The sequence below is a fragment of the Bufo gargarizans genome, chromosome 2, assembly GCF_014858855.1.
Source record: "Bufo gargarizans isolate SCDJY-AF-19 chromosome 2, ASM1485885v1, whole genome shotgun sequence".
In the NCBI taxonomy this organism is placed as follows: Eukaryota; Metazoa; Chordata; class Amphibia; order Anura; family Bufonidae; genus Bufo; species Bufo gargarizans.
The window spans coordinates 726415031-726436824 of record NC_058081.1 but is presented as its reverse complement, the minus strand read 5'-3'; the positions used below and the strand labels follow the sequence as shown (position 1 = coordinate 726436824).

At 46.6% G+C, this 21794-nt stretch overlaps 1 protein-coding gene across 1 annotated transcript in view; it reads left to right on the top strand.

Moving 5' to 3' along the window:
- Nucleotides 1-21243, top strand: part of LOC122926387 — a 47950-nt gene extending 26707 nt beyond the window's left edge. The window contains exons 2-5 of the mRNA XM_044277762.1: nucleotides 3724-3855; nucleotides 3947-4096; nucleotides 13688-13804; nucleotides 20894-21243. Coding sequence (XP_044133697.1) covers nucleotides 3724-3855; nucleotides 3947-4096; nucleotides 13688-13804; nucleotides 20894-21147 — 653 coding nt within the window. The 3' untranslated portion in view covers nucleotides 21148-21243. The remainder of the gene's footprint in view (nucleotides 1-3723; nucleotides 3856-3946; nucleotides 4097-13687; nucleotides 13805-20893) is intronic.
- Nucleotides 21244-21794: the final 551 nt, after the last annotated feature.

Below are 21794 nucleotides of genomic sequence, written 5' to 3'. Positions count from 1 at the left end.
ATCTGGAATACACAGTCCAGTTCTGGGCACCAGTCCATAGAAAGGATGCCCTGGAGCTGAAGAGAGTACAGAGAAGAGCGACTAAACTAATAAGGGGCCTTATTAGAGAGTCTTGAGAAGAGACGTCTAAGGGGGGGCATGATTAACCTGTACAAATATATAAATGGGCCATACAAAAAATACAGAGAAAAACTGTTTAATGTAAAATGCCCTCAAAAGACAAGGGGGCGCTGCCTCCGACTGGAGAATAAAAAGTTCAGTCTCCAGAAGCATCAAAGCTTCTTTACTGTAAGAACTGTGGCTCTGTGGAATAGACACCTCAGGACGTGGTCACAGCAGGAACAGTAGAAAGGGTTTCAATGAATTTTTGAAAGTAAATGACATTAATGCTTATGAAAATGTGCAGAAATCGGAGTCTTTCTTCCTTTCTGGGATTCACATCCTCTCCTATCCCTTGGTGGAACTTGAAGGACTTATGTCTTTTTTCAACCGTATTAACTATGTAACTATGTAACCGCTCCTTATAAGAAGAAACATCCGTTTGACGTATACATTAAAAAAAAAAAAGGATGCAAAAAACATAGCACACCGCATTCTTGTATCCTGCAGAGTCCAGTAAAAAAAAAACTTAAATGTTTTTTTTACAACGGAACGGATGGCACTGTATGGCATCAGTCTGAGGCATCCCTTTAACGTATACTTTATTTGTATGCGTTAAGAGGATGGGAAAAACATGATATGAACCCACCCTTAGCCACTGTGCCCTGAGGCACCCTTAGGCCCCTTTCACACGAGCGTGACGGATTGGCTCCGGATGCGTTCAGGGTGCATTCAATGAAAATCGCACCATTTTGCAAGCAGGTTCAGTTAGTTTTGTCTGCGATTGCGTTCAGTTGTTCCGTTTTTTTCCACGTGGGTGAAATGCATTTTGATGCGTTTTTCACCCGCGCGATAAAAAACTGAGGGTTTACAGACAACATCTCTTAGCAACCATCAGTAAAAAACGCACTTGCATTTTTCACTGAAGCACCATTCACTTCTATGGCCCCTTCGAGAATTCCGTGCGGGTGAATCCGGACCCATTCACATCAATGGGGCTGTTCGGATGAGCGTTGATTTTCGCGCATAACTTGTGCGTTGTGTGAAAATCACAGCATGCTCTATATATTCTGTGTTTTTCACGCAACGCATGCCTCACAGAAATAAATGGGGATGCGTGAAAATAGCAAGCATCCGCAAGCTATTGCGGATGAGGTGCGATTTTCACACATGGTTGCTAGGAGATGATAGGGATGAGCAACCCCATTAAAATCAATGTACTGTATTATTTTCCCTTATAACATGGTTATAAGGGAAAATAAGGGAAAATATTATAAGGGAAAATAATAGCATTCTTAATACAGAATACTTACTAAGATGTGGCATGAGGGGTAAAAAAAACAAAAAAAAACCTCACCTCATCCGCTTGTTCGCGCAGCCGGCATGTCTTCTTTCTTCTTCTTTCAGGACCTGCCAAAGGACCATTGATGACATAATCGCGCTCACCACGTGGTGAGCGCAGTGACGTCAGAGCAGGTCCTGGTGAATGAAAATAGAAGATTCTATCTTAATTGTGCAGGACCTGCGCTGATGTCATCAAAGGTCCTTTGACAGGTCCTGATAGAAGAAGAAGAAGAAAGAAGACGATGCCGGCTGCGTGAAGTGGATAAGGTGAGTTAATTATTATTTTTTTTAACCCTTGCACGATTATCCATGATCGCAGATGCAACGCATTCGGACCTAATCCGGACATGCTCGTCTGCAAGGGGCCTAAGGGACCAGGGCTGCGTGAAAAACGCAGAATATAGAACATGCTACGTTTTATACGTAACGCAGAACTGATGTGTGAAAAAAACACATTGAAATGAATGGGTCAGGATTCAGTGCGGGTGCTATGCGTTCACGTCACGCATTGTACACACGCGGAAAACTCGCTTGTGTGAAAGGGGCCTAAGACTTGTCGAGAAGTCCATTCTGTATAGAAAAGACCACTAGTGAGAGATGTGTAAAGAGTGCACTTATTGTGCTTCCTGATGAGCCTGTAAACGCCAGTGCGAAGTGTGAGTAGTGTATTGTGAGGTAGGAGATACCCGTAAAACCTCTGCAGATTGTGAGAGGCAGTGCCGCAGCCGATAAAGACGCAACATCTGTCTTCCTTGATGTCCAGCTAAAAGAGACAGCAGCCAGAATGTGGACGCCTGTTTCCTTTCACCATCCTTGGGTGGGGAACCACATACACCCCTCAGGGGCAAACAGACTCTGGATAAGGACTGATATCCCAGATAAACTATTCTACAGACCAGGTCGCTTCCACTCAGGCATCAGAAAACATTTGAAGATTATACTAGGAACCGTCCTTCTCTAGCCATAAAGCAAATAAGAAGTGGGAGAAAAGCAAAGCAAGGCTTGAGGACAGGGCCGGCACTGCTAGGCAGACATTGTACGGTATATTACCTGTGCACTGTATGGGGGTGGTAGTATTGCATCCTGCTAGCAGGGTGGTATGGTTTCCAGTAGCGTGATACTGTATGGAGCTTATAATTTGGGGATTATTCACACTATTGTTTTTCTTCTCTGTGTGCGTTCCATTTTAAAAATGTCAGAACATGGTTGTCACGGTTTCTAACGTGACAGGTGTCAGAAAGTCTAAGAGACTGGCTGCACGTGACGTGATCTGACAGCCTCTTTGGTATCACTTGTTTTCAGTGTTGTTGCTGGTATGACCCCACCTCTTGTCTCAGGTGTAGCTTAGTGGTCATTACAACTCCTCTATTTAGTCTGGCTTCACCCATCCAGCTATGCGGTTGATAGCTTCAGTTTGGTATTGGTAGTGCTCAGGGGCGTAGCTATAGGGGGTGCAGAGGTAGCAGTCGCTACCGGGCCCAGGAGACTTAGGGGGCCCAAAGACCCTTGTGGTGCATACGAAGACACCGGTATTATAGAAAGTGCATGCTAGTTACACCTCTGGCTCAAGGGGGTGCCGTTTCAATTTTTGAATGCCTTGTGCTTCCTGCCCCTGGCCACAAAGCACTGAGGGAAGGGGGGCCCCAAGCTGAACTCTTGCACCAGGGCCCGTGAGCCATTATCTATGCCCCTGGTAGTGCTGGTGTGTGGTCCTCTTCTGAGTTCCTGCTCATCCATTTACATCTGAAGTTAAGTGTTACTTCTCTTTTATATTTTGTTGTTTTCCCTCTGACTTTTGTTACTAGGCCTCAGGGAGACGCTGGTTCTTTCATATTGGAAGGAACAGGCCGTCTCATGCCCAGACACTACTCCAGGGCTATTCAGGGTCTCCAGGGTCTTAGGTTCCAGTATATGAACCTTCCTACCCTCAAGTTCCGTTCATATGGATAGCAGTCAGGGCTAGGATTAGGGTATCCATAGGTGGTCACCGTTTCTCTTTCCCTAGCTTTAAGGACTAGTTTCCTTTTCCCTTCCCTCCTGTTGTCGTTGTGGTGTTCCCTCCAACATCACTACGTGACAATGGACCCATGTAATCTAATGGAGATTCTCTGGTACGTCAGCCCGAATCTATAAACTCAGTGAAGGTCCTGGTTGTGACTGGTTACTTCTCTTCATTCTCTACTTTTAGAACTACCGTATGTGGTGCAGTGCTGTATGGTAATATTTATTTATTTATTTTTACAGCTTTTGTGACTAAAATTTTCCTCTTTTTGTTTTTAGTGCCACCAGAAAATGTAACAAATAACGGACTGGTCTGCCCGGCCTGTTCCACCTTCTCGGGGTGTAAAGATCAGCCGCGCCACGCCATGAAATGCAGCGGAGACGAGACACAGTGCTTTAAGTTCACACGCTGTAAATACTATATTGATACTTTGTAACCTTTTGTCTCCATGGTGACGTCTATTATAATGAATACATTAGTTTCTATTTTCTTTTCTATCAGTTTTGAATCGAAAGGAGTCCATAACCGGCTGCGCGTCTCCTTGGTATTGTGCTTTACGTCTCTTAATTGGTGAAATATATCGCGCTAAACCCGAACCAGTGATAATTAAAAACTGCACAAAGGCGAGCAGCACAAGTTCTCTGCCAGTGGGTGAGTTTGCTTTATTGTATTTGTCGTAATAACTGGTTATGTCGTTTAGGGGCACACGCAGGATTTTGTAAAAGGGAGATTCACAGAGACCTATCCGCACACATGTACTTCTATGGTGCAATAAAGCACCCGGATAAATACTACTGCAATACTCAAAGAACGCAGTGTGCTGTCATACAGCACCATGATACTGCAGGCAGTAACATACATAGTAACATAGTAACATAGTTTATAAGGATGAAAAAAGACATTTGTCCATCCAGTTCGGCCTCTTATCCTGCAAGTTGGTCCAGAGGAAGGCAAAAAAAAACTGTGAGGTAGAAGCCAATTTTCCTCACTTTAGGGGGGAAAAATCCTTCCCGACTCTAATCAGAATAACTCCCTGGATCAACGACCCCTCTCTAGTAGCTATAGCCTGTAATATTATTACGCTCCAGAAATACATCCAGGCCCCTCCTGAACTCCTTTATTGTACTCACCATCACCACCTCCTCAGGCAGAGAGTTCCATAGTCTCACTGCTCTTACAGTAAAGAGCCCATAGTCTCACTGCTCTTACCGTAAAGAGTCCATAGTCTCACTGCTCTTACAGTAAAGAGTCCATAGTCTCACTGCTCTTACTGTAAAGAGCCCATAGTCTCACTGCTCTTACTGTAAAGAGTCCATAGTCTCACTGCTCTTACAGTATAGAGTCCATAGTCTCACTGCTCTTACAGTAAATAGTCCATAGTCTCACTGCTCTTACAGTAAAGAGTCCATAGTCTCACTGCTCTTACAGTATAGAGTCCATAGTCTCACTGCTCTTACAGTAGAATCCATAGTCTCACTGCTCTTACCGTAAAGACTCCATAGTCTCACTGCTCTTGCAGTAAAGAGTCCATAGTCTCACTGCTCTTACCGTAAAGAGTCCATAGTCTCACTGCTCTTACAGTGAAGAGTCCATAGTCTCACTGCTCTTACAGTACAGAGTCCATAGTCTCACTGCTCTTACAGTATAGAGTCCATAGTCTCACTGCTCTTACAGTATAGAGTCCATAGTCTCACTGCTCTTACAGTAAAGAGTCCATAGTCTCACTGCTCTTACAGTAAAGAGTCCATAGTCTCACTGCATTTACAGTAAAGAGTCCATAGTCTCACTGCTCTTACAGTAGAATCCATAGTCTCACTGCTCTTACCGTAAAGACTCCATAGTCTCACTGCTCTTGTAGTAAAGAGTCCATAGTCTCACTGCTCTTACCGTAAAGAGTCCATAGTCTCACTGCTCTTACAGTGAAGAGTCCATAGTCTCACTGCTCTTACAGTACAGAGTCCATAGTCTCACTGCTCTTACAGTATAGAGTCCATAGTCTCACTGCTCTTACAGTATAGAGTCCATAGTCTCACTGCTCTTACAGTAAAGAGTCCATAGTCTCACTGCTCTTACAGTAAAGAGTCCATAGTCTCACCGCTCTTACAGTATAGAGTCCATAGTCTCACTGCTCTTACAGTAAAGAGTCCATAGTCTCACTGCTCTTACAGTAAAGAGTCCATAGTCTCACTGCATTTACAGTAAAGAGTCCATAGTCTCACTGCTCTTACAGTAGAATCCATAGTCTCACTGCTCTTACCGTAAAGACTCCATAGTCTCACTGCTCTTGTAGTAAAGAGTCCATAGTCTCACTGCTCTTACCGTAAAGAGTCCATAGTCTCACTGCTCTTACAGTGAAGAGTCCATAGTCTCACTGCTCTTACAGTACAGAGTCCATAGTCTCACTGCTCTTACAGTATAGAGTCCATAGTCTCACTGCTCTTACAGTATAGAGTCCATAGTCTCACTGCTCTTACAGTATAGAGTCCATAGTCTCACTGCTCTTACAGTAAAGAGTCCATAGTCTCACTGCTACAGTAAAGAGTCCATATTCTCACTGCTCTTACAGTAAAGAGTCCATAGTCTCACCGCTCTTACAGTATAGAGTCCATAGTCTCACTGCTCTTACAGTATAGAGTCCATAGTCTCACCGCTCTTACAGTATAGAGTCCATAGTCTCACTGCTCTTACAGTAAAGAGTCCATAGTCTCACTGCTCTTACAGTAAAGAGTCCATAGTCTCACTGCTCTTACAGTAAAGAGTCCATAGTCTCACTGCTCTTACAGTATAGAGTCCATAGTCTCACTGCTCTTACAGTAGAATCCATAGTCTCACTGCTCTTACCGTAAAGACTCCATAGTCTCACTGCTCTTGCAGTAAAGAGTCCATAGTCTCACTGCTCTTACCGTAAAGAGTCCATAGTCTCACTGCTCTTACAGTGAAGAGTCCATAGTCTCACTGCTCTTACAGTACAGAGTCCATAGTCTCACTGCTCTTACAGTATAGAGTCCATAGTCTCACTGCTCTTACAGTATAGAGTCCATAGTCTCACTGCTCTTACAGTAAAGAGTCCATAGTCTCACTGCTCTTACAGTAAAGAGTCCATAGTCTCACTGCTCTTACAGTAAAGAGTCCATAGTCTCACCGCTCTTACAGTATAGAGTCCATAGTCTCACTGCTCTTACAGTATAGAGTCCATAGTCTCACCGCTCTTACAGTATAGAGTCCATAGTCTCACTGCTCTTACAGTAAAGAGTCCATAGTCTCACTGCTCTTACAGTAAAGAGTCCATAGTCTCACTGCTCTTACAGTATAGAGTCCATAGTCTCACTGCTCTTACAGTAAAGAATCCACAGTCTCACTGCTCTTACCATAGAGTCCATAGTCTCACTGCTCTTACAGTAAAGAGTCCATAGTCTCACTGCTCTTACAGTAAAGAGTCCATAGTCTCACTGCTCTTACAGTATAGAGTCCATAGTCTCACTACTCTTACAGTAAAGAGTCCATAGTCTCACCGCTCTTACAGTAGAGTTCCATAGTCTCACTGCTCTTACAGTAAAGAGTCCATAGTCTCACTGCTCTTACAGTAAAGAGTCCTTAGTTTCACTGCTCTTACAGTATAGAGTCCATAGTCTCACTGCTCTTACTGTAAAGAGTCCATAGTCTCACTGCTCTTACCGCAAAGAGTCCATAGTCTCACTGCTCTTACAGTAAAGAGTCCATATTCTCACTGCTCTTACAGTAAAGAGTCCATAGTGTCACTGCTCTTACCGTAAAGAGCCCATAGTCTCGCTGCTCTTACAGTAAAGAGTCCATAGTCTCACTGCTCTTACAGTATAGAGTCCATAGTCTCACTGCTCTTACTGTAAAGAGTCCATAGTCTCACTGCTCTTACAGTATAGAGTCCATAGTCTCACTGCTCTTACCGTAAAGAGTCCATAGTCTCACCGCTCTTACAGTATAGAGTCCATAGTCTCACTGCTCTTACAGTAAAGAGTCCATAGTCTCACTGCTCTTACAGTAAAGAGTCCATAGTCTCACTGCTCTTACCGTAAAGAATCCTCTTCTATGTTTGTGTACAAACCTTCTTTCCTCCAGAAGCAGAGGATGTCCCCTCGTCACAGTCACCGTCCTGGGGATAAATAGATGATGGGAGTGATCTCTGTACTGACCCCTGATATACTTATACATAGTAATTAGATCTCCCCTCAGTCGTCATTTTTCTAAAGTGAATAACCCTAATGTTGATAATTTTTCAGGGTACTGTAGTTGCCCCATTCCATGTATTACTTTAGTTGCCCTCCTCTGGACCCTCTCCAGCTCTGCTATGTCTGCCTTGTTCACAGGAGCCCAGAACTGTACACAGTCCTCCATGTGTGGTCTGACTAGTGATGTGTAAAGTGGCAGGACTATGTTCTCATCACAGCCATCTGTGTCCCTTTTAATGCAACCCATTATATAATTGGCCAAATAATTTATTGTGCGCCAAGCTGGTGCCCATGATTGACCATATTATATCATACAGTGGTTCCTTTGACATTAACGAAAAAGAAAGTGTCACTAAAGAACACCCATCAGCAGGATCAACCCTATAAAACCAAGAATACTGCATGGTAAGGCTGATGCCTGTCTTGTGAAACTTGGTTGCGGCTTTTCCCCCCTAAAAAAGGTAAATGCAAATGAGGGCTTTAGTGCCAGCACTGGACTCTGAGGAGCTGAGGTGCATCTGAGCTCTTCAGCCTTCCAGCGCTGGCCAAGCCCTTCACTGCACTAAAGCCCTCATTTGCACACAGAAATAAAAGCCTTTATTTTATTTTTTTTAATCTCGGGAATGTTACCTATTTTCACAAGATAGGTTACCTTTTATTCAGCAGGATCAACCCTAACAGCCAGTGTGCCAGGTTTAATAGGATTGATCCAGCTGACAAGTGCCCTTAAACTGTTCCATTCTTTGCCTTTGTAAAAGTCATCAATTCACTGGGACGGGCATAAAGTGTAAAAAGTCCCCCCAAAAAAGTCCCAACCCATGTCCAGAGTGTAATACCATTCCAGACTAATGTTGCCCACAGCAGTGTCGAAAATGTGTGACTTTTTACTACTTATGTACAAAAAGTGGGTGGGGCGAGGGAGGAAGGGTGTGGCCTGACACATTTATGATTGGCGGTCTCCCATATGAAATATAGCGGTATGTAACTTATGATTGCTGTAGTTTTGCTTAAAAAAATGATTTTATACAAATGCAAATCACCTGTGAAAAGAGCCAAAGGGGCGGTCCTAACCGTCAGTGGAGCCCAGCACCTCCCCTCATCCTCAAGTCTCCTATTAACCCCTTTGACGTCATTCTGAGGCCGCACTGCAATCATGGAACGAATCGGCGCATGCGCAGTTCTTTCCATGCGGCTGATGGCAGCACAGGGACAGGAGATCGCGAGGACGGTTACGTGAAAAGTAAACACACATGCACAAGATTACAGTGCGGCCTCAGAATGACGTCAGAGGAGCTTGGAGGGGACCTGCGGATGATGGGAGGTGCTGGGCTCCACTGACAGCTAGGACTCCCCTTGGGCTCTTTCACAGGGGATTTGCATATATATATAAAATCGTGCTATAGGAGACTTCCAATAACATGTAATCAGGTCTATAAGGCTTTTCTGTGTATGCAAATTACCCCTTGTTGCAATAAGGGCATTGCAGTTGCACCAAAGGCTCCGATCATTTTCCTTGCTGGCTTTGCCCCCGATCCTTTGACTGATAGGGCCCGGCAGTGTAGACATTCTAAGACCTCGCCCTGAAATACTGCAGTATCGTGTTCGGAGCACGCACAGTACATGTGTAGTATCCCAGAGTGTCTGGGTGCAATTTTATTCAAGTAAAGCTGTTGAACTTTCACTAGGTCCTGACTTAACTTATTCTCTACCTCCTACAACTATCCCCTTTATTGCTAGCCCTGGGAAGCAACGGTAACCAGGTAGGAGCACCTTGACACACACACAGAGACTGTTAAAGCTGCATCACACCACTTGGAATTCCTATAAACCTGGGACTCGATCGGCCCTGGGGTCAGCAAGTTGCAATATTTGCCGTCACGAACAGGATGTTACTTTTGTGCCTTGTTGCTATTGAAGGCCTACAGTACTTGCATACCCCCTGAAACATAACTTTATTGCTGTTAGGCCCGGTGAAACTGCACCACACGGTGCACGCCGGCACAAGAGGGGTTAATCAGCCATCTTGGCCATGTCTGGCGTATGTTCTTTTAACCCAGCCAGTGCGGGAAAAGAGGGATCTACCCAGCCTAAACGCAGGAAGCAAAGACTCTGCACACCAGGATCCTCTTCCCTAACCAGCCAGATCTAGAGGAGTAAGATGGCGCGCCAGCAGCAACCTGACTGGGGCTCCATGATGTGGGGTGATGAGCCCGAGATAAAAGAGGCCCTAACTGAGATCCAGGCTGCCCTGGAGAAGCGGGCACCTGGAGGCCTAGAAGTGTCCACCATACCAGCCGGTGAGGTGGAGGCGACAGGAGCGTCCACTCCGCAGCCCAGAGTTGCAGTACCCCCTACCTGCCTGAATCCCGAAGTCCCAGCCTACGTTGTTGCCCACGCCAAAGACAGCTAGGAATATAAGAAAGCAATTGAAGAATGGGTGATGCAGTTCATGGAGAATCCGAGGCGGGCAATCCACAACTGGAGCAATGCATGGGGACTGTCATCTGGTCCACTGAGGAGCGGGGAAGCGGCTTTCTCGCCATCACTGAGACCAAGGTGGAGAAGTTTTTAGGCCGCAGGTCAGTCAAGCGGGTAGTCTACATTCAGGAGACCAAGTGGAGTACACCCCCATGGGCTCTGCTATGGGCCGCTTTGCTGCCGGACTCTAATATCTAAGCCCATGGTTCCAGCGCCGGTACCCAAGGTCTCTCAGGAGTATACAGGAGCATCGTTCTGGGGTCGCTGTTCGCAAGAGGCTGCAGAGGGAGTCTTTTGATTTCAAGAAAAGTGGCAGCTACAGCCAGAGGTCTTGATCCCAGGCCTGCCTCCACCACCTACGTTCCACCTAGGCTCCCAGGTGAATACAGCCCTTTTATATCAGCCCACGATTGTCCAGTACCAGTTGCTGTGGAAAATGCAACCACCTGTTGCTGGCAAGGGGCAGGAGAGACCCCTTATGTTTTTCAGCAGCTCAAGCAGCAAGGAGGACTTCAGGTTCCTCCTCTAAGAAATTCCTGGTCTGACATCATAAAAAAACATGTACAATCGGAGCCACTACATGGACTGCGCTTGAAGGGTGAGAACTTGTTGGCCCGTTTTCTGCTTTGTTTTTGTTGCCCTTGTTGGTCCTCACCCAGAGGGTCATGTTTTGTCACAAACTGTCTCCAAGTTGCGCCTATCAGCACCAAATGCCCTCCCCCCTTCTCAGGTTAAGTGGAAACTCTACCAGCCTTAAAGCTTCTCACTAAAATTAAAATGACACTGTATTAATCTATGACCCCGAACTACCTCATGAGCCCAGTACTTTGGTTAAACTAATACGGTTAGCTAGATAGTTAGCATCCTTGCTTCTTTGCTCATATGGACTGCCTCTGAGGGCTCGAAAGTACTAATGGTTCCACTTCGCCTTGTTTCAGCGTGGAAAGCCTAGAAATTGTATTGTATGATTTGCATATGCCCTTAACCTTTTTTTTCCACATACTTGGGAGGCAAAGGAGCCAGTATGTCCTGTGTCTTTGGGATCATGTGTTGTTGCTACACAGGGAGGACCAAGTGGTAAAGTCACAAGAAGTCCCACTATCTTAAAGAGTAACCCTTCTGCCAATATTGTGTGAGGCATTCAACCCTCCCTGGAACTATGGAAGGGGGGCTGGTTCTTCCTCCTAGTTCTAGGTGATTTAAAGCACTGTGCATTACCTCAAGGAAAGTATATGAAAAGCTACCAGTTTAGGCTACTTTCTCGCTAGCGTTTTCAGTTCCGCTATTGAAATCCGTCATAGGATCTCAATAGCGGATGAAAACGCTTCATTTTTGTCCCCATTCATTGTCAATGGGGACAAAACTGAACGGAACGAAACGGAGTGCAACAAAATGCATTCCGTTCCGTTTGGTTGCGCTCCCATCGCGGACAGAATAACGCTGCAAGCAGCGTTTTTCTGTCCGCAGTGTGGTGCAGAGCAAGACCGATCCGTTTTCTCTGACACAATAGAAAATGGATCCATCCCCCATTGACTTTCAGTGGTGTTCATTACGGATCTGTCTTGGCTCTAAAAGACATAATACAACTGGATCTGTTTATGGTGGATGCATGTGGTTGTATTATTGTAACGGAAGCGTGTAACCACGTGGTGAGCGCGATGACGTCATCGAAGGTCCTTTTGCAGGTCCTGCAGGAAGAAGAAAGAAGACGATACCGGCTGTGAGATCAAGTGGATTAGGTGAGTTTAGTTTTTTTATGTTTTAACCCCTCAATGGACATTTTAGTTAGCGTTCTGTATTAAGAATGCTATTATTTCCCTTATAACAATGTTAGAAGGGAAAATAATAAAATCAACAGAACCCCTAACCCAGTGAAGAAGTCAGTGTTCGGGTCTGGGTACCACATTCAGTTTTTTATCACGCGTGTGCAAAACGCTTTTCACTCGCGCAGAGAAAACTGAACAATGGAACACAATCGCAGACAAAACTGACTGAAATTGCGGGTTTGCCGCAATGCACCCGCAACGCATCTGGACAAAATCAATGACGCCCGTGTGAAAGAGGCCTTAGTCATCAAGGTGAAGAAGCATGAAGCATGATTAGACCTTGGTGCTGGAAGGGATTACAGGATGAAGCCACCCTATTTAAAGGGTGGGATTGCAGAATAAATCCCCCCTCCACCCGCTCCATATACGACTTTGATCATGTCTTACAGATTTTAGGGGAATAAATGATCGCCTTGTGTAGTCTTTTGGTTCTCTGGTTATACCGAGAGGGAAACAGAAAAGAAGACACCCTACTTGCTATTTCAGTTTATGTATATGGTAATAGGAAGTAGTATAAAGCAGCACAATGTATAAAAGGGAACACTGGAGTATACCCTAAGCACAAGCTGAGGGTGGCTTGGTTTTAAGTAAGGGGGTATGTAGTACCCTAGAGTGGCACTAACATTCCTACACCCTGCGACTGTCTCTAATGGCTAACAATAATGTAATCTGTGTATTTATTCCAGTTCCTCCTACACTGTGCATTGATAATATTGCTATGAAACTGTTATTATGCTCATGTACTGTGTAAGGTGGCAGTGTATCTGGCAGAGAGACATCTGTACATAGAATGGAACTTACCATTCCATTCTCTCCCCCTCCACCCCCTTGGAGCAGAAGTAGGCTAGTTCTGCTTCCTAGAAAGGCAAGGGTTGCTGGAAGCTATAGTTTAGTTCTAGTCTATTCCAGTTGAGATTTGATTGTGGAGCTAAGAAGACAAGAAAGATGGAGCATTGAGGAGACTCACCAGGAAAGCAGCTCATAGAGCCCCCTGATTCCTAACAGATTAAGAGACAGAGCATTGTGAGGTGGTTAAAAGTCAAAGCACCACATTCCAAAGATACCAGAACCGCAACTGAGTACAGTAATCAGACTGAAGCCTGAGTTTAGCACAGCAGAGAGAATATTCAAGCGTGCCTGCCAGCTTATGCCAAAACCTGCTGAAACCAAGAGAAAGACCAAATATTTTCTGGATGCAAATTTATTCTGGAATTTCACCAGTTCTGGTCTCGACTTAGTCTACATCACATACAACCCTCCCCTTTACTGCTTTGGAGCCTAACACTGGGGGTCGGCTGTATTCAGGTAGGAGCACCGTGACACACACACACAAGAGTATTAAGGCGGCACCACACCACTCGGCATTCCTATTAGCCTCGGACACGATCGGCTCTGAGGGGTGGCACGTTGCACATGGCTGGAAATTGCTGGGCAGATGCACAGACAAATATCATCCCAATACGTGAACTGTGCATGCACTGAACGTGTTACCGCAAGTCTTCAGGGCCAGGTAGGAGTGCGGTCAGACAGCAAAGACAATGATTGGAGCTTCAGAAGCAAGGGCAGCAACGCTGTGTTTGCACCAAGGGGTTAAGTTGAATACATTGAAAAGCATTTTTTCTCATAATTAGAAGCTCAGATAAGGATGCAAACATCAGAACATGCGGTTGAGTTTAGTTACTAGGATGTGGTGACAAAAAAATGTCTTATACATTAATTTCTTTTAAATTCAGAAAATTATTTGCTATGCAAGCAATGTCGAGGCGATCTAGACGACAAATGTGAAAATTATGCTAAATGTGCTCCAGAGCATGATGCCTGCGTGACCACAATTTCACAGACCATATACGGTAGGTAAAGTTAAAATATATATGATTGGACATAGAGGATCTGTCAGCTCTGCTGTGTGGTGTAGTATAGAGGATCTGTCAGCTCTGCTGTGTGGTGTAGTATAGAGGATCTGTCAGCTCTGCTGTCCGGTGCAGTATAGAGGATCTGTCAGCTCTCCTGTGTGGTGTAGTATAGAGGATCTGTCAGCTCTGCTGTGTGGTGTAGTATAGAGGATCTGTCAGCTCTCCTGTGCGGTGTAGTATAGAGGATCTGTCAGCTCTCCTGTGTGGTGTAGTATAGAGGATCTGTCAGCTCTCCTGTGTGGTGTAGTATAGAGGATCTGTCAGCTCTCCTGTGTGGTGTAGTAATAGAGGATCTGTCAGCTCTGCTGTGTGGTGTAGTATAGAGGATCTGTCAGCTCTGCTGTGCGGTGCAGTATAGAGGATCTGTCAGCTCTCCTGTGTGGTGTAGTATAGAGGATCTGTCAGCTCATGCTGTGCGGTGTAGTATAGAGGATCGTCAGCTCTCCTGTGTGGTGTAGTATAGAGGTTCTGTCAGCTCTCCTGTGTGGTGTAGTATAGAGGATCTGTCAGCTCTCCTGTGTGGTGTAGTATAGAGGATCTGTCAGCTCTCCTGTGTGTGAGTATAGAGGATCTGTCAGCTCTCCTGGGTAGTATAGAGGATCTGTCAGCTCTCCTGTGTGGTGTAGTATAGAGGATCTGTCAGCTCTCCTGTGTGGTGTAGTATAGAGGATCTGTCAGCTCTCCTGTGCGGTGTAGTATAGAGGATCTGTCAGCTCTCCTGTGTGGTGTAGTATAGAGGATCTGTCAGCTCTCCTGTGCGGTGTAGTATAGTATAGAGGATCTGTCAGCTCTCCTGTGTGGTGTAGTATAGAGGATCTGTCAGCTCTCCTGTGTGGTGTAGTATAGAGGATCTGTCAGCTCTGCCTGTGTGGTGTAGTATAGAGGATCTGTCAGCTCTCCTGTGGTGTAGTATAGAGGATCTGTCAGCTCTGCTGTGTGGTGTAGTATAGAGGATCTGTCAGCTCTCCTGTGTGGTGTAGTATAGAGGATCTGTCAGCTCTCCTGTGTGGTGTAGTATAGAGGATCTGTCAGCTCTCCTGTGTGGTGTAGTATAGAGGATCTGTCAGCTCTCCTGTGTGGTGTAGTATAGAAGGATCTGTCAGCTCTCCTGTGTGGTGTAGTATAGAGGATCTGTCAGCTCTCCTGTGTGGTGTAGTATAGAGGATCTGTCAGCTCTCCTGTGTGGTGTAGTATAGAGGATCTGTCAGCTCTCCTGTGTGGTGTAGTATAGAGGATCTGTCAGCTCTCCTGTGTGGTGTAGTATAGAGGATCTGTCAGCTCTCCTGTGTGGTGTAGTATAGAGGATCTGTCAGCTCTCCTGTGTGGTGTAGTATAGAGGATCTGTCAGCTCTCCTGTGTGGTGTAGTTATAGAGGATCTGTCAGCTCTCCTGTGTGGTGTAGTATAGAGGATCTGTCAGCTCTCCTGTGTGGTGTAGTATAGAGGATCTGTCAGCTCTCCTGTGTGGTGTAGTATAGAGGATCTGTCAGCTCTCCTGTGTGGTGTAGTATAGAGGATCTGTCAGCTCTCCTGTGTGGTGTAGTATAGAGGATCTGTCAGCTCTCCTGTGTGGTGTAGTATAGAGGATCTGTCAGCTCTCCTGTGTGGTGTAGTATAGAGGATCTGTCAGCTCTCCTGTGTGGTGTAGTATAGAGGATCTGTCAGCTCTCCTGTGTGGTGTAGTATAGAGGATCTGTCAGCTCTCCTGTGTGGTGTAGTATAGAGGATCTGTCAGCTCTCCTGTGTGGTGTAGTATAGAGGATCTGTCAGCTCTCCTGTGTGGTGTAGTATAGAGGATCTGTCAGCTCTCCTGTGTGGTGTAGTATAGAGGATCTGTCAGCTCTCCTGTGTGGTGTTAGTATAGAGGATCTGTCAGCTCTCCTGTGTGGTGTAGTATAGAGGATCTGTCAGCTCTCCTGTGTGGTGTAGTATAGAGGATCTGTCAGCTCTCCTGTGTGGTGTAGTATAGAGGATCTGTCAGCTCTCCTGTGTGGTGTAGTATAGAGGATCTGTCAGCTCTCCTGTGTGGTGTAGTATAGAGGATCTGTCAGCTCTCCTGTGTGGTGTAGTATAGAGGATCTGTCAGCTCTCCTGTGTGGTGTAGTATAGAGGATCTGTCAGCTCTCCTGTGTGGTGTAGTATAGAGGATCTGTCAGCTCTGCTGTGTGTGTAGTATAGAGGATCTGTCAGCTCTCTGTGTGGTGTAGTATAGAGGATCTGTCAGCTCTCCTGTGTGGTGTAGTATAGAGGATCTGTCAGCTCTCCTGTGTGGTGTAGTATAGAGGATCTGTCAGCTCTCCTGTGTGGTGTAGTATAGAGGATCTGTCAGCTCTGCTGTGTGGTGTAGTATAGAGGATCTGTGTGGTGTAGTATAGAGGATCTGTCAGCTCTGCCTGTGTGGTGTAGTATAGAGGATCTGTCAGCTCTGCCTGTGTGGTGTAGTATAGAGGATCTGTCAGCTCTCCTGTGTGGTGTAGTATAGAGGATCTGTCAGCTCTGCTGTGTGGTGTAGTATAGAGGATCTGTCAGCTCTCCTGTGTGGTGTAGTATAGAGGATCTGTCAGCTCTGCTGTGTGGTGTAGTATAGAGGATCTGTCAGCTCTCCTGTGTGGTGTAGTATAGAGGATCTGTCAGCTCTGCTGTGTGGTGTAGTATAGAGGATCTGTCAGCTCTGCTGTGTGGTGTAGTATAGAGGATCTGTCAGCTCTCCTGTGTGGTAGTATAGAGGATCTGTCAGCTCTCCTGTGTGGTGTAGTATAGAGGATCTGTCGCTCTCCTGTGTGGTGTAGTATAGAGGATCTGTCAGCTCTCCTGTGTGGTGTAGTATAGAGGATCTGTCAGCTCTCCTGTGTGGTGTAGTATAGAGGATCTGTCAGCTCTCCTGTGTGGTGTAGTATAGAGGATCTGTCAGCTCTCCTGTGTGGTGTAGTATAGAGGATCTGTCAGCTCTGCTGTGTGGTGTAGTATAGAGGATCTGTCAGCTCTCCTGTGTGGTGTAGTATAGAGGATCTGTCAGCTCTCCTGTGTGGTGTAGTATAGAGGATCTGTCAGCTCTCCTGTGTGGTGTAGTATAGAGGATCTGTCAGCTCTCCTGTGTGGTGTAGTATAGAGGATCTGTCAGCTCTTCCTGTGTGGTGTAGTATAGAGGATCTGTCAGCTCTCATGTGTGGTGTAGTATAGAGGATCTGTCAGCTCTCCTGTGTGGTGTAGTATAGAGGATCTGTCAGCTCTCCTGTGTGGTGTAGTATAGAGGATCTGTCAGCTCTCCTGTGTGGTGTAGTATAGAGGATCTGTCAGCTCTCCTGTGTGGTGTAGTATAGAGGATCTGTCAGCTCTCCTGTGTGGTGTAGTATAGAGGATCTGTCAGCTCTCCTGTGTGGTGTAGTATAGAGGATCTGTCAGCTCTCCTGTGTGGTGTAGTATAGAGGATCTGTCAGCTCTCCTGTGTGGTGTAGTATAGAGGATCTGTCAGCTCTGCTGTGTGGTGTAGTATAGAGGATCTGTCAGCTCTCCTGTGTGGTGTAGTATAGAGGATCTGTCAGCTCTCCTGTGTGGTGTAGTATAGAGGATCTGTCAGCTCTCCTGTGTGGTGTAGTATAGAGGATCTGTCAGCTCTGCTGTGTGGTGTAGTATAGAGGATCTGTCAGCTCTCCTGTGTGGTGTAGTATAGAGGATCTGTCAGCTCTCCTGTGTGGTGTAGTATAGAGGATCTGTCAGCTCTGCTGTGTGGTGTAGTATAGAGGATCTGTCAGCTCTGCTGTGTGGTGTAGTATAGAGGATCTGTCAGCTCTGCTGTGTGGTGTAGTATAGAGGATCTGTCAGCTCTGCTGTGTGGTGTAGTATAGAGGATCTGTCAGCTCTGCTGTGTGGTGTAGTATAGAGGATCTGTCAGCTCTGCTGTGTGGTGTAGTATAGAGGATCTGTCAGCTCTCCTGTGTGGTGTAGTATAGAGGATCTGTCAGCTCTGCCTGTGTGGTGTAGTATAGAGGATCTGTCAGCTCTGCTGTGTGGTGTAGTATAGAGGATCTGTCAGCTCTGCTGTGTGGTGTAGTATAGAGGATCTGTCAGCTCTGCTGTGTGGTGTAGTATAGAGGATCTGTCCGCTCTGCTGTGTGTTTTAGTATAGAGGATCTGTCAGCTCTCCTGTGTGGTGTAGTATAGAGGATCTGTCAGCTCTCCTGTGTGGTGTAGTATAGAGGATCTGTCAGCTCTCCTGTGTGGTGTAGTATAGAGGATCTGTCAGCTCTCCTGTGTGGTGTAGTATAGAGGATCTGTCAGCTCTCCTGTGTGGTGTAGTATAGAGGATCTGTCAGCTCTCCTGTGTGGTGTAGTATAGAGGATCTGTCAGCTCTCCTGTGTGGTGTAGTATAGAGGATCTGTCAGCTCTCCTGTGTGGTGTAGTATAGAGGATCTGTCAGCTCTCCTGTGTGGTGTAGTATAGAGGATCTGTCAGCTCTCTGCTGTGGTGTAGTATAGAGGATCTGTCAGCTCTGCTGTGTGGTGTAGTATAGAGGATCTGTCAGCTCTCCTGTGTGGTGTAGTATAGAGGATCTGTCAGCTCTCCTGTGTGGTGTAGTATAGAGGATCTGTCAGCTCTTCCTGTGTGGTGTAGTAATAGAGGATCTGTCAGCTCTGCTGTGTGGTGTAGTATAGAGGATCTGTCAGCTCTGCTGTGTGGTGTAGTATAGAGGATCTGTCAGCTTTCCTGTGTGGTGTAGTATAGAGGATCTGTCAGCTCTGCTGTGTGGTGTAGTATAGAGGATCTGTCAGCTCTGCTGTGTGGTGTAGTATAGAGGATCTGTCAGCTCTGCTGTGTGGTGTAGTATAGAGGATCTGTCAGCTCTGCTGTGTGGTGTAGTATAGAGGATCTGTCAGCTCTCCTGTGTGGTGTAGTATAGAGGATCTGTCAGCTCTGCTGTGTGGTGTAGTATAGAGGATCTGTCAGCTCTCCTGTGTGGTGTAGTATAGAGGATCTGTCAGCTCTCCTCTGTGGTGTAGTATAGAGGATCTGTCAGCTCTCCTCTGTGGTGTAGTATAGAGGATATGTCAGCTCTCCTGTGTGGTATAGTATAGAGGATCTGTCAGCTCTGCTGTGTGGTGTAGTATAGAGGATATGTCAGCTCTCCTGTGTGGTGTAGTATGGAGGATCTGTCAGCTCTCCTGTGTGGTATAGTATAGAGGATCTGTCAGCTCTGCTGTGTGGTGTAGTATGGGACATCTGCTTATTATGATTTTTCCAGTCTCCAGCTATTGATGACTTATCACTGGAGTAGGAGCCGAGGCGCTGTAAACTTTCGCAGTCAGTTGTCAGTGAATGGCGCCGTCTGCCTCCCTTATATTGTCTGTTAGTCCCGATGCCAGCGACTGCTGTAATTAGCTGATCGGAGGGGGCGCTGGGGGTTTGACTCTGATTTGATATTGATGTCCTATCTTTAGGAAAGGTTGTCAGTATTCGTATTCCGGAAAACCCCTCTAAAGATGGTTTCCACAGTTGTTATTGGATGGGACCGGTGCTGATGCGGATCTCGCGGTCACGCACACACGGAGGTGGCATCAAGTTGTGTTGTGATTGTCTCTCGGCTTTCTTTTTTCCCCTTGCTCCTCGGTCACAGTGTCGGTGCACCCTGTGCCTCCTGTTGTGGTCCATGCTGCTTCCTGACAAGTGTCGGTGTCTTCCTTGCAGGCTCCCAAGCTCTCTGTGATCTCCATCTCTGGGACCGCCATCTCGGAGGCCGTTCCGCTACTCTAATCCTGCTGCAACCATTTGGCACTTTTCTGCTTTTGCTCTGCCGCGAGCTCTGACCACATCCTGCTGAAGCGGTGGCCACTTTCTCCACTCGTCTTCCTCTTGTACCTTCCATTGTAGCTTACACCGGCACCTACTGTAGCTTACACCTGCACCTACTGTAGCTTACACCGGCACCTACTGTAGCTTACACCGGCACCTACTGTAGCCTACACCGGCACCTACTGTAGCTTACACCGGCACCTACTGTAGCCTACACCGGCACCTACTGTAGCTTACACCGGCACCTACTGTAGCTTACACCGGCACCTACTGTAGCTTACACCGGCACCTACTGTAGCTTACACCGGCACCTACTTTAGCTTACACCGCCACCTACTGTAGCTTACACCGGCACCTACTATAGCTTACACCGGCACCTACTGTAGCTTACACCGGCACCTACTGTAGCTTACACCGGCACCTACTGTAGCTTACACCGGCACCTACTGTAGCGGGCCTTGTTCACCCTTCGTCTCTGCTTTAACACTGCAGCTGATAGGAATTAGAAGCAAACGTGTTATCATCAGAAGGTCTCAGTAGTGCAGCCTCAGACTGTGGCCCTTCCACTTCAAGTGATTATATCTCTAGCTAGAAATAATTAATTAGTAAAAGGTTTTCACATTTTTTTATGTTCTTTAAAAAGCCCGGTGTAGGTTAAAGGGGTGACCAATTAAATGCCATAGACAGTCTTGTTTGCTCAATGCGAGCGTACATGACATTGTTCTGCCCCCCCCCCCAGCCGTTATAGTGACGGCCCTCGGCAGTGTAAACATGAAGACCAGACATGTTCCTTGTCCACATGATGCAAGTTGTCGGTGATGAGTTGATCTGTTCCTGTGTCCCCTTCCTCTGGCTGGTCCTAGCTTCCAGTACTTTGGTTTTGGAGGTAAATGGTTAAGTGGACACATGTGGAGCATACGCAGATGCTGTGTCTGTGCATGCGCCGGACATGTCCCCTTTGCGTTCAATGCCAGTGCTGAAGCCTGAAGAAGCGGTTACATTCTCCTGACCACCACCATCTTGTATCCTATGGACACTGATGATACCCGGGCTGTGAGTTTACACACTGATACTGGGGTAGCGGGGGCTTCACTGCCATCACGTATACTGGAACAGAGCAAACATGGCCGCCCTTTTAGTGTCCGATTGAAAGGCTATTCCTGAGTAAAGTCTCATTGTGATACTTGGTTACAATGTTTCTTTATTTCTACTGATTAGAAACATTCATTTATGTAACAGGAGGATACAAGAGGAATATACAGCGCACAAGAAGATGTGGATCCTCCGCAGAGTGTGACACCGCCGGGATCATCACCACCGCCCAGAAGACCATTTCCAGAAGCACCACCTGCTGTTATTATGACAACTGTATTCCTCCATTACCAACTTGTAAGTATCTGCGCTGTCTGAAAACCACTTACCTCAATATGGACCCGTGTCCTCGTGTTTGGCAGAAAGTTCCAAATCCCCTGAATACAAATACCAAGTTTTAAACCTCACAGTTAAATGATAACCACCTGCCGCCACTAGAGGGAGCTCTGGTGCCTTCTGTATACCCCTTATGCAGTGAGCTCCCCCTAGTGGTGGCTGCAGCAGACAGAATTTTATTACTTAAAGGGAGTCTGTCACCACATTTTAGCATGTTAGACCGTTAAAATAGGGTTATGTGATCCAGCCAGAACAGAAAAACGGTACCTTTGTGGTAGAAAACAGGACTTTTCAATTTGCCGAAAACGAAGTTATAAGATTATCTTCTGAGCCCTCTCAAGTGCCCAGGGCGGTCTCTCAATCCTCGGAGCCCCAGGCAGGCACCTCCTAAACGGCTGATAACTCCGCCCTCCGTGCGCCTCTGCCCGCCCGTTTACTCCCCTCCCCTGTCCCTTTCCACTGCGGCTGTGCGGTACAAATCGTAGCAGGGCGCATGCGCAATGCGATGCCCTCTCCTGGCAGGGCATCGCAATACCTACTGCGCATGCGCCCGCTACGATTTGGACCGCACAGCCGCAGTGGAAAGGGACAGGGGAGGGGAGTAAACGGGCGGGCAGAGGCGCACAGAGGGCAGAGTTATCAGCCGTTTAGGAGGTGCCTGCCTGGGGCTCCGAGGATTGAGAGACCGCCCTGGGCACTTGAGAGGGCTCAG